At 50.7% G+C, this 13,048-nt stretch overlaps 1 protein-coding gene across 1 annotated transcript; it reads left to right on the top strand.

Annotated features, from left to right (window-relative positions):
• Positions 1 to 476: 476 nt before the first annotated feature.
• On the top strand, positions 477 to 12,497 carry LOC123022705. Its single transcript, XM_044428628.1, has 2 exons — positions 477 to 1,256; positions 12,169 to 12,497. Exons 1-2 carry the CDS (start codon positions 506 to 508, stop codon positions 12,345 to 12,347), a joined length of 930 nt encoding a protein of 309 aa, XP_044284563.1. The 5' UTR covers positions 477 to 505; the 3' UTR covers positions 12,348 to 12,497.
• Positions 12,498 to 13,048: the final 551 nt, after the last annotated feature.

Consider the following 13,048-nt stretch of genomic DNA (forward strand, 5'->3'; position numbering starts at 1 on the left):
AAGGCGCTGCCATTCCCATTGACAACCGCCTGGATAAAAACGCTCAAGGATCAAGAGGTCTGAGGTAAAAGCGACCCACACGTCACCTGCCCCCCCGCCGCGCACACGTGTCACTCCCTCCGGCCAATCAGGAGCAGGCGGAACATGAGCGGGGAGGGCGCGAGCGAGAAAAGGCGGGGACAGGGAGGCGCGAGGCAGTGCCGCGTGACATGATGAGCCGGCGGCACGAGGCCGGACCATAACAAACACTGGGAGGGGGGAAGGGAGCGCTGAGCAGGAGACGCCAATAAGAACACGCGCGCCCTGGTGGCTGCGCGGGAGGGGGGCCGAAGAAAGGAGGGCGGGCGTGGCCAGAGGCGGCGGGGATTGGCCCGCGCGCATGGGGGAGGGAGGAGAGGCGGGGATTGGCGGGGGGGGGGGTGTAAGGTCTTCAGCGATTGGCGGGGCGGGCTCGCCTCTGGCCTCGCCGCGATCGGAGTGAGGTGGCGCCGGCCGGGTCGGCGAGATGAGGCGGAAGCCGCCGCTTGGCGGTGGGAGCAAGCGGCGCCCGCGTTGGCTGAGCGCGCTCGGGGGCGGGGCCTGCCACGTCACGCGGACGGGGGAGGGGGAAGCCCGACTGTCAAACAAACTCCCGAGGCTCCCGAGAAACGCGCACGGAAGCGCGACACGCGTCTTCCCGTCACGCGCACGCCGCCGCTCCCGGGGCGCCGCCGCCGCCGCAGAGCGGGGGACGCGGGTCTCTCCCGACGCGGCCCCTCCGGCCCGCGGAAGGCGCCCCGGAACTTCTGCCGGGCTCGTCGGCCCGCGGAGAGACCCGCGCCTGTCAGCCGCATGCCAGCGCTCACGCTCCGCTCAGCCACGTGCGAACCGCTCGTCACATGCCTGCCTCCCTCCCTCGGCCGCGCACCCAGAAATTCGGTTTCTCAGCCACAGAGGAACCTGCCTTCACACAGTGCCCTCAGCCACACGTGCGGAGCCGCTTCCCTGGCCCCCATCTCGCGTTCCCCCAGCCACATATAACGAGTCAGGTTTGCTCAGCACCCATAACCTCCTTTCACAGGGTTTCCTCAGCCACACAGGCAGCGCCATGGTTTCCTCAGGCGCACAGGAGCTTTCCATACAGTTCTCTCGGCAACATGGACAATTCGCGGCCTGTGAATGGCCAGTCACCTCGAAAAGCCAAGCCAAGCCTGTTGCTTCCCCACCATCGGATGAATGGCTCGGGATGACCCAGTGCAGTTCCATGCAAAGCAGTGGTAAGTTTCTAAGGGTGATGCATGTGTGTTTGTTGCACATTAAGTGCACGACCTATTGGATAGAGCCTCAAACTCTGTGTCTTGAGGAGATCCAAGTAATGTTCCCCACGGCTGTGAAATTCACTGAGCGACTTTTGGCCAGTCACTAGCTCTCAATGTAACCTACCTTGCAGGGTTGTTGTTGTGATGAATAAATGGAGAGCAGGAGACTCTTGTAATCCACTTTCGGTTCCTTGCAAGAAGAAGAAAGGTGGGGCATAAATGCAATAAAACACCACCACGCACACACCAAATAATGTGTGACGTGGCACACACATGGGTGTACATGTATGCATTCTGCGCACAACAGAGCTTTAATGCAGGCGCGTCTTGCCCTGTTGTGCCCTCGCAGACCTCCAAATACCTCCTGAGCCATCACCGCAATATTTTATCACACAAGAACTTACCCCTGCGTTCCGCAAAACACTGCTGCCTCCTTCAACCCGGGAAGTATGATGTGGCTGCAACATTATCCCCCTTGTATAGATAGATTTCAACACCACCTTGTTATTCCACAAAACAAATGCCTAAACTTGATACAAAGGCTGGGTTCACAAGATCACCAGGGAAGAGAAGCCATGACGGCATCTTTTCCCTGCCCAGCAACTGCCCGTTGCAGGCCGACTTGCTTGTGATGGCAGCAGCACCAAAGAGGCTGTGCTGACCAAAAGCCGTCTTGGAACACGCTCATAAGCAGACAATGCCCTAGTCCTGGCCTAGCTAGCTAGTATTCGTCACATTTCAGAGAGCCCAACAGATGCGTATAGTATTGTTAAAATGGCGTCCGCCACCTCCATGCACCCTTTTATCAAGCAACAGATCTTCACATGGCAGCACAATGTGAATGCATTCCTGTTCACAGCGGACGCTGTGCCTGCGCAACACCATGCTAGAAGCGCAGCTCCCTCTACACATTATGTCTTAATGCTCATGTACGATGAGAGTTTGTGCACGTTGGCACTGTGGAAATTCACACATGCGCACAAATAGCCTAATCCTCTCTGCTGTATTTCCCACCTGCCTTTGCACCCTCCATTTCAGGCCATCGGCTACAAACATAACGTCTTCAAATAAAAGCAGGAACCCTCAGAATTCAACCTCAATTACAATCCAGTGATTCCCAATTTAGAGTCTGTCATTATCCTAATGATCCTCCTTTGCCGTTAAAACCCTGTACTCCCAAAGAAAATCCTTGCCCACTAGAGACCCGTATTCCCAACCCGATGCCATCACACATAAATACAGTATTCTGCAAACAAGTTCATGGTCTTTTATTTGACAACAATTAATGCAGCACAGTCACGCCCTGCTTCTATATACAGTAATGCAGATGAGTAGCCCCTTTTTCCCTGCCTAAGCATATATGTCTTCCTCTATGGAAATGCCCCAAGAATCAATAAACCACCCTCCCTCCCACTGCAAATACATAGAACGAGCCAGCTCTTTGCCCCTCATTTGGTTGATTTCGTACAGCCACTGGACATATAGCAACTGTTAGAAAATCTGTGTATGTCGGCTCACTGCCCACAGTGGGCCAGGTTCTCGCAGACTCTGTTGTGCACAGTACTCTGCTTTCTGTGCTTTGCCACAAACTACCCTACCCGTGGGTCAGCCGTGGCGTGAAAACTCACGCTCCTCAGTGCAGCTCTTGTACAGAATGCCCTCCTCACTGTGAAATGTGCACCATACGAGGGATTTCCAGCAGCTCCTGCCAACCCCTTCACAGGCAGAGGTAGGAAAAATGCAGCCTGAAGTCCCTTCTCAAGTCAGCCTAATCCTGCAATCGAGAAACAAATGCCCCCAATCTCCTCCAGACCCTTTCACTCCCAATACAATGCTCCGTCTCTACCGGAGTTAACCATTTACTGAAGCTATTTTAAAACAGCATTAATGTCACCAGTATTCTTACCATAATATGGCCCTGAATATAGACCTCATCATTCTTAATCTGCTTGAAAAGCTGAAGAATTGCTATGTGTGTGCGTGGGGGGGGGGAGTGATATCTATCTTTTGGAAGCTAATAACCACACCCATCTCATTGAAGCTTGTCCTAAAAACAAAGCAAGCGAGCAAACAAAAAACAAGTCAAAAATGCTTAGTCCATGTGCCAGAATATGTAATTCTTTCTTGACTAGCTTGGAGGTAATTTTGTGATTTCAAATGTATCAATGTACATTTCTGCTTCTCATCATACGCACCCCAGTCAGACAGCACAATCGTATCCTTACGTCCTGCTGTATCTTTTTCTAACTGCGTAATGTAGGAAATCCTAAATTCACCCTAGCTCCCTTTTAAGATGGTGAACCTGGTAGGATCCAGTACAACAAATATCAACACAGAAATAGTTTTAAGACATAAAATAAGTTGTCTGAGCTTGGAGAAGCCAGTAAAGATTGCTTCTATTTTGTTGGAGTATGGGCACAATGGTAACAATGGATGGAAACAATGATTACTTCCTCATAATCTGCAGAGAATGTCCCCAATTTTATTTCCTACAGTTTTAATTAACATGCAGGTATCCACAATGAGTTCCAGAAGTCAGCTTGTCAAAATATTGATTATGAGAGGAAAAGAAAGAGATTACTAGAAAGCTTTTGTGTGTGTGTGTATGCATGCGTCTATAAGGGCCCAAACCTATGCACCTTGAGACAGAAAAGAGGCCTAGCAACTCCCAGCATTTTTCAGCCAGTGCTGGGAACAGCTAGGAGTTATTAGGCCTCTTTTCTGTCTCAAGATGCACAGGATTGCACCCTAGGGTTGCGAAGTTAAACATTTTGACCTGTTTTCCTTCTCTCACTCTGATTACGTGTAAACACCAAAGCTCTGTATTCCTTTTTGCTTCCTTCTGAAACCTACCCAACCCTTCCTGTCACTGGAGGCAAGAGTTCCCTGCCACCCCAGAAGCCTCCCAGGGGAAACCTGCATCAGTTAATTAGTGAAATATGTGTACAGGCAGCACTTTAAATTAAAATGTACAATGCAATTGCTAAGGAAGACAAAGTGGTGGCGGGGGGGGGGGGGGGGGGGATGACCAAGAACCACATACACAAACAACCTGCTTTGCTTTAACACCTATGGTGTTATTCCACACAAACACTTCCTGAAACATTTTCCATCTGTCTTTAACTATTTCATTGCCTCTGAAGTTTGAACAAAACACATAAGAGTCCTTCTGAAATCCAGGCAGGGGAAAGTCTCCCCCGAACCCACATCCAGAGCCGCAGGCATGCTAGTGGGTACAACATCTGACTCTTCTCCCAGCAGGAGACAGCCCACAACCACCACAGTGACTCCCCCCCCACCACCACCACCGCCGCCCCGCAAAGAGCCAGGCACTCCATGTGCACCCGCCACATCCCTGCTGTCTTTTAACTTTTACCCCCTGCAAGATCAACACTGCCAAGCCACAACCACTGGCACATCCCGCTGTCACTCACCCAAACCTCCACCCTGCTGGTACAGTGCTTCACATGTGGGAATACAAAAGCCTTAGGGTGACTTGGAGCTCGGGAGGCCAGTGCGCCTATGCACCACACAGCTGCGTAATTTCAGCAAATGTGGCTTGTCGGGCAGGGCAGAGCGGACGAACAGCTGTTGATACCCAGCTCTCATCTTCACCATCGTGAAAGTTGCGGGCGCCTTGTTCTCTCCTGCCCTGTGAGTCAACAAAACAAGCAGCACCCCTCCACTGACTCATGCGCCACGGTCCTCATCCCCAGCAGCCACTCCCCCCGCCCCACAAGGACACTGCTCTGCTCTGAGACGTCCACTTGCTTCATTCGGAAGCCTTAAAACCTGACTTTTCTGGGGGCGAAAATGGAGACGGGGAATATTCTGGGAACAAGCAAATGCTCTTTCTAGAACATTTCACAGGACGCAATGTTTTCTTGGGTTCGGAAGAACCCGGCAAGATGGGGGAGGCTCTCCGTACGAGCCAGCGAGAGCCAGAGCTGTGGCCGCCTCTTTCACCAGGGACCCCTGAGTGGCCCTCAGCAGTCCTCACATCACGTCCCACTCGGTACCGGCATCTTGGAGATAATGGTGCTGGCCTACCTTACAGGGTTGTTTTGGCACTGTGAGCAAGATAATGTAGGGCGAGGGCTGCGGATACTCGACGACTCTACTACGATGCTTCTAGGGATGACGAAAATATGGGGATGACTGGGCGGGGGGGCGGGGTGCCAACCAAAATGGGGTTAACATTGCTAGCAGCCCCTTCCTTGGGGAGATGCACAATGGCGAACTGAAAGGAGCCACTGCGCTTTCCAGAGGGTAGAAAACAACTTCGTCAGATGCCAGGTTGCTGCGGCCAGGGCCAGCCGGAGATGTTTGGTTGCCGGAGGCACAACAGCACATGACGCACCCACACACAAAAACACAAACGCAGGCCAAGTGCACCGTGCGGCCGGCCAAGTTATTTTTGTACCCGGAGCAGGAAAAATCCCACAAGTGCCTCTCTCCTTCCCTGGGGGAGCGCAGGGAATGGCAGGGCTTCCTCCCCCGTGGAAAGGCGCACGGGGTCGCACCTTAAATAGCCATCGCTGCCCTTCCGGGCGATCCAAGGGGCTCGGGGAGGGGTCCGAGGGCAGCCCCCCCGCCTGTCGCCCGCGGGGCGGCCGACGGGGACCCGGCACCCCGGCCAGGGCGTGCGCGGCGGCGCGGCACCCACCTCCCACCCCCCAGCGCAGGAGCCGCGGGATGGCTGGACCGGGAGGGCGGGTGGGCGCGGGGAGGCGCGTCGCCGCCGAGCCAGGAGAGGTTCGCACCGCGAGCCGGGCAGGAGGTGGGATCTGAGGATGGAAACATCCTCCTTGCTCCCGCCCGCCCCTCCTCCTCCTCCTCCTCCCTCCTCCTCCTCCTCTGTTTACCTCAAGTTTGAATTTTATCTGCGCAACATTAGCTGGAATGCGGACATCGGAGCGGCGAAAGCCACGCGCCCTGCACTGAGCGGGGGCGCCGGGGGGCCACGCGGCCCGGAGCCGCCGCTGGGTGGGGGGGCATCAACATGGCGCAATCGCCTCTCCGCGGGAGCCGCTGTCCCGGCGGGACAAGCCGAAGCCCCCTCTGACCGGGGAGCCGGCGGCAGCGCACGAGGCCCCTGGCGGGGGGGGGGGGGGGGGGGGGCTTGCAGGGGAGAGATCGCTTCCCCCCCCCGCCATGTAAAATTTAAAGCAGCATCTCTGCTCGCGCGTCAGCATCCCTCCTCGTCCCCCTCCAAATCTTCCTGGAGGCGCCCCGGCAGCCCTATAGATAAACTTACCTTCGTGATCGAGGCGCGCCATCCCTTTCTCCCCAGAGCAGAGCAGAAGGAAAACAGCCGTACTGGCAGAAACGACGGGCTACTTCTCCTCCTCTTTAAAGAGCCAAATCACTCGTAATGATTTCGCATCTCCTTCCGGCTCCTAATTTCCTGGCCGCTTCCCGCGACGCCCCTGGCCACAAAAATGGCAACACGGCACGCGAGGGAGAAACAGGTGCGATTCCCACGCAGGGCGGCTCCAAGTTCCCCTCGGTCTGGAGAGGAGGGTGGGCGCGGAGAGGGAAATCGGGGGCCGGCCCGCCCGCCGGCCCGCCGGCCCCCCTTTCGCCTTCCCCAGATCATCCACGCCGGATCTCCGGCTGCAGGCGCGCCCGAGAAGTTCCCGCGGCGCCCTCCGCGCGGCCGCCCTTCCCCGCGCCCGCGCCGCCGCCGCCGCCGCCGTCCTGCGCGCCAGCAATGCTTCCCTCGCTACAATGTTGTTTCATTATATCGTGGCCATCATGTGACGCCGAGAGGGCCTCTCTATGGAAACTTAGGGGACTCCCACGTGACTCTGCAGCAGCGGCGGCGGCGGCGGCGGCGGCAACCGGCCCAAAAAGAAAGAAAAGCCCCCCCACCGCGGCAGCATCGCCGCGCAGCCCGCGCCGGCCTTCCGCGGGCTGCCCTCCTCCGGCCCCGCCGCGCCGCGCCTCGCCTCGCCTCCAGAGTCGGGGCGGCGCGCGGCGGGGCACGGCACCCACCCGGCGCAGCCGGCCCATCCCGAGGCGAGCCCGGGGCTCGGCGTGCGTCCCGCGCAGCCGCCCGGACGCGCCTCGCAAGAGCGGGACGAGCGCGGCCGTGGCGCGGGCACGGGGCACTCCTTGCCCCGGCCCGCTGCCTCCCCGAGCGGGGCACAAGTCAAAAACGCAAAAAGTTGGTTCCAGAGAGGCTTCCTTCATCCTGCGCGGGTGACGCGAACGTGGCTTTGAAAAGCGGCGCAGGGGAGACGGCACCGCTGGGGAGCGCGCCGGGGCGTTCAGCGGCCCCTGGCATCGTCGCAATGCCAGGGCTCAGGCGGGGGACCTCCTCGGCACCGCCGCTGAGCGCTGCGTGGAAGATGCCTTCGCGCAGAAGGAAAACGCAGGTTTGCTCCTGTGCAGATACGCTGGGCCTTTGCAGTGCTGACAGTAGCAAAAAAAACTTGTTTATGTCAGTAAAAAGGGGGAGAGAAATTACAGCCCAAGCAGATGGGACCTGGGAGAAATAGAGTTCCTTTTTTAATGTCATTTTTATAGAATGCATCTCACAGCCAATTGCTTTATTTTAATGCAGACACATAAAGGCAAGAAATTTGGTGCCCTCTGTTCTTGAGCTAGATTAATTTCAGGCAGAAGGCAGGATGAGAGAGGCTGCCAATGCAGCTGGCAGATTTTGCCTTCCATTAAAGGGTAGCAAAATAACTAGCTATTTCATTTATTTATTTTTAATTTCGGGGGAGGGGGAGCATTTGGCTTTTCTGCCCCAGGCACCAAATTATCTCTGTCCCCATCCAAATTATCTTTGTCCCATCCCTTAGCAACTTAATGTGTGGACTTGTGGGTTGAAATACCAAAATATAATATTGGGTGTGATTCAGTCATTTAACTATTTGTAGTTTTGATTGATTTTAGGGAGAGGAATTTGAGCCATATAAAAATGGGAAATATGTGAAACTCCAAGTTACTTAACGTTTATTTATTATTGATTTATGGAATGGACACCTCTCTGAAGCAAACAAAACCCACTGAAAAAAACAATTCAGAATGTTAAACAATCGAACATGCAGAAAAACACTGAAAGCCTGAAAAACCAAAGCAACCATTTTAAACACCAGGTTCCAAGGGGCGCTGATCCCCTTTCTGGAGACCTGTCACCACATCAAAGCGAGTGCGTTCTACAGTTTGAGAGCAACTCAGGAGAAAACCTTTGCTTGCAGACATGACAAATGGGCTTCTGTCAGTGGGGGTGTCTTCTAAAGGGCATCTCCTCCTCCCTGTAAAAACTTAGCAGGTTTACACAAAGATAGCCAGGTCCTCTGCCACCCTAGAGCGTTGGGACACAGTCCTGTGTGGTTGCCTGTAACTCAGAAGTTTACAGATACCCAAGTGGGCATGCTCCCCCCCCCCGCCCTCAAAAACATTTCAACAGCAGATTTCAGCTGCCTAAATGTTTTCTCCCTCCTCATGAGTCTGAGATGCTGAGGCCCTGCCTGGATTTGGTAGAAGCCAGGCAGAGCCTCACCCTTTCCCTCCAGTCTCCAGGGTCACAGACAGAACTGCATCACCTGAGACAGTGTTGGGATAGTGGGAGGCCTCCAAAGGCAGAGTCCCCACCATGAGCTTCTTCCTTTGAGCCTGAAAAAGAATTCACAGACAACAGCTATTTAGGATTGGGTTGACATGATCACAAATACCATGCACCCAGGCTGCTGAATTTTGCACCAGATAGAAACATAGAAACAGAGTGAGTCAGAAGGGTCCTCCCGGGCCATCTAGTCTGACCCCCGGCTCCAGCCAGCTCTGCTCATGACATGCCCGCCATGTGCATGTCTAGCCTATCTTTGAACACCTTCACCAATGGGGCCTCAACCACCCAAGATGAACAAGCAAAGCTTCCAGGCACTCTTCCAGGATAGCTCCACACAGACCTCATTGCAATAGTTTGTGATGTACCAAGGCCTGGATAACTTTGGGCACAACCCGATTTAGAGACAACTAAGTACTACAGCTCCCAACATCCTGGAAGAAGCTGGGAGCTATAGGGCTTATATTTTCCTATGCATGCATAAGATTGCATCTTTAGGCTATAAGTTTAGACTTTTGCTGAAATATGCATCCTTTCAGTGATTCTAAATGTGCTTGCTTGGGTATAACTTTCATGAACTTTGGTGGGATTTCAGTTAAATTTGGCCAGGAATAAAGCCATGGTTGTTGCATTTGCAAGGTTATAATCTTCTGTGAGCAGCTCTACATTTAGTTTCTTAATATCAATTTTTAGAAATTAACTATGCATCTTTCCTGACATTATCAGAAGTATAAATTATTATTTCTAAAAATTGCTTAGTATGTGCTAGGTTCTGTGTACAGCTAGGGAAAAAGTCTGCCTACTGGCTCACAGTCTAAAAATCATGATAGGGATGATTAGAGGAAAAAAGGAAACTTTGCATAAGTCAGGAGAGAATGAAAGAAAGGAACAGTTTAAAAGAATATAGTGATTCATCTAGGAATGAGAAGAAATGGAAGTGGGTCAGTCAAGAAGGAGGGAAAAGAAAGAAAATGAGTGTTGAATTTACAAATAACTGAGAAAAGGGAGGCCTTCTGATTATTAAAGGGCTCAAAGCAGAGTAAAATATATCCTGATTTTTCTTTTCGTGATGCCCCTGTAAATTAGGCTGAAAGATGCTGTGTGGATCGAGGCCATCTAGTGAGTCTCAGAAGAACACACTTGATCCTGAATCTCTCACTTTAACCCTATTGTGTAGTTTTGGTTTTTTTTGGGGGGGGGGTTGTTTTTATATAATCTTTTACGGAATTTGTTATTGTTTTGTTGTTTTTAATTGTATGTGTTGTGAGCCATCCCAAGATGCCGAGGCATGTAGTGACGGCATAGAAAAGTTTTAAATAAATAAATATATAAATAATATTTGGGACTGGTACACTTAAGTCTTCCCCAAAAGTAATAAGCCTTTTGGGTTTTCAACCTGCATCTAAAACCACAGAGGAAGGAGTCATATAAATTCAAAGACCACATACTTTTCATCCATATCAGCTGACAGAACAGTCTGCTAATCTGCTAATTGCTGTCTGAGTGATAAACCAGCATTTGTTAATCAGCCCAGTTTGGTCAAATGCTTTTGTTCCCAGCCTTTGAATCCTAGCACAGCCATGGGCATATTTGATGGCCTTGAGGCAGGCATACTTTCTCAGCCTTATTTTACTATCTGCAAAATGGGAATAAGCATCTACTTCACAAGGGTATCTTTCCTCACCTTTCCTAAGTTTGAGTAAATTCCTGATTTTAAATCTAAACAAATAATCAGAATTATCCAGATTCACCAAAAATGTGCTTTTCATAGAAATGCTTTAGCATGGATTCATTAATATTTCCACTAAACTATGTAAAGTATTCCTGCAGTTTTTGAGTTGGCCTAATAACTATTTTGCCCTCGTACAGTTGTGCTAAACATCTTATTCCTGCAAAATATTTTGAAGTAGAATCGAACTATATTTTGTCTACTTCATAATATCAAAGTAGACTTATCTCTGGGAGGGACTAGCAAACATTCTCAGGAATGTCCAAAAAAGAGTGGCAACTATAAGTACGGGAAGCAGTGGTATCAGTGAATTTAACAAGTATTGGGAGAATATGTCAAAATGATTACAGTTTGTAGTTTGATTAACTGTCAAGACCAGAAATTCAACATGTAAGAAAATGGATTAGATTGTACATCTTTGCACTGGTCCCATTTGATGCAAATCTAAATTCCTGACACAGGGTTTGTTTATAGTTCTGTAAGTGTAAGATAGCCTGTATTGTTACCTCTTACAGGAACAACAGCAACTACCTCCACGTACAACTAAGCTAATCTCCTTTGCTCAGTTTTCTCACTCTTGGCAATTTTTAATGTCCGCATAGAGAATTCATGTAGGGGGATGAACTTCTGCACTGAAGAACAAATTGGAAGGATCAACAGAGCTTTTCAAAAGGTAGCCTATGACCCGTCCACTGAGTGTGTTGCCCTGTGCAAGGTTCATTTGAAGGGCAGCTCTGCAATTCTCAGCATGGCTGGCTGGGGCATGCAGGAAGTTGTAGGATTTCCCCCCCACACACACTAAAATGCATCCTTAAAGTGCTGTCCTTGTGCAACTCGTATCTTCCTTCTCCAGCACATTGCATCGCATCTGCTAGGACCGCCTTCCCAGACCTGATACATCTGGGCGGCACCAGATTAAGAAAGGCTTCGTTAGGACATTAATTCTCAAATTCTGTGCTGGCCTGTAAGTGGACTGTAAGACGGGTGGGTGGGAGCCAGAAGATTGTCAGTTTGCTCCATTGTCAGTTTGTCCCACTCTTTTATGCTTTTTGCAACAACTAGGCCCTGTGCCGTATCGATCCCAGTAAGCAGGCCCCGATGTCCTAGCTAGGGAAGGTGCAGAAAGAACCTTGTATTCCTCAGTGCGGCTAATGGGCAGAGGGACATCTCAGAAGATCTGACTGGGCACAGGAGAGGCAGGAACACCAAAAGCTATATCAACTGGCATAGCTCTCTGCTGCAGGGAGAGAACCTACCCATTATTCTAAGAGGCAGTGGAAGGGAAACTTAATCCATTCAGAATGAAAGAAACGAAACCACTGGTGCCCCAGGAATCAAAAGTCTGGGAAAGGCTGCCATCCGGAACCCTATTTGCCAAAACAGCAGTGCTGCCGAAAGCAAAAGTGGAGAGGGTCGCTGCGTGATATGGATGAGTTGCATTGTTGCTGTTCTTTCTCTAGTGCTGAAGTTGGCGTGGCTTGGCTGGAAGAATGCGTTGCGGGGGAGAGGTGGCCCATATTCTTAAGCATCCTTTGCTGAAGAGAGTCTTTCTCTTTCTCCAGATCTAAGCTGTCGGGGGATATGCAAAGGAGCTCATCTAGGAAACGCCTCAAATGTTGCAAAATGGCCCTCACAGCATTTCTTCATCCTGCAGTCAATCCTATCAAGCCAATTCTTCTTTTTCAATGGGTCACCCCCATCTACCGGGGAAAGAGGAACCAATGGAAGAGTTGGCTTTTGATCAGGTACATTTCTGTTGCTTTAGCCTCTACATCCAGTCACGCCACACTAACATAGACGCACTTACATATAAATACATATAGTGACACAGACCCGTTTGCAGAATCATGCCGTAGGGAATTGCTCTGGTCTGACAAGTAACATCATTTTTTCCATTTAAAAATGCTGTGCATTTTTGCAGCTATACTAGCAATCAGCACTGAGGAATATTGAGTATCTTATATGTGGGAGAAATCAGACCAGTGCATAATACGACTTAAAATATAAATATAAAATATATATATAATATATATATATATATATATATATATATATATATATATATATATAAAATATAAAAAAGCCAAAGCTCCCAAAATGCTAGTATTCTCCCACAAGTAAGACATCCAGTCTTCCTCCCTGCAGATTGCTGTGGAGAGAGAGAAAATAACCATTCTTGAGTTATTTTCCGTGCTTCCATGGGCATGGTATCAAAATAGGGGTTCTAAAGCAGCAATCCTGTTCCCATTTATCTGGGAGTAAGTTCCATTGAATTCAACGGGCCTCCCTCTAAGCAAGTATACAGTGCCTTGCTGTGGTATCCATCCCTTTTTGACGCTTCCACATTTATTATGTGTTATAACCCGAAACTGAGACGGATTTAATCGGCATTGCTACCACCTGACGTATACAAGCTATGCAACATTGGGAGTGTGAAGGTAT

Source organism: Varanus komodoensis, unplaced genomic scaffold (genome assembly GCF_004798865.1).
Source record: "Varanus komodoensis strain SLA01 unplaced genomic scaffold, ASM479886v1 scaffold1, whole genome shotgun sequence".
Classification (NCBI taxonomy): Eukaryota; Metazoa; Chordata; class Lepidosauria; order Squamata; family Varanidae; genus Varanus; species Varanus komodoensis.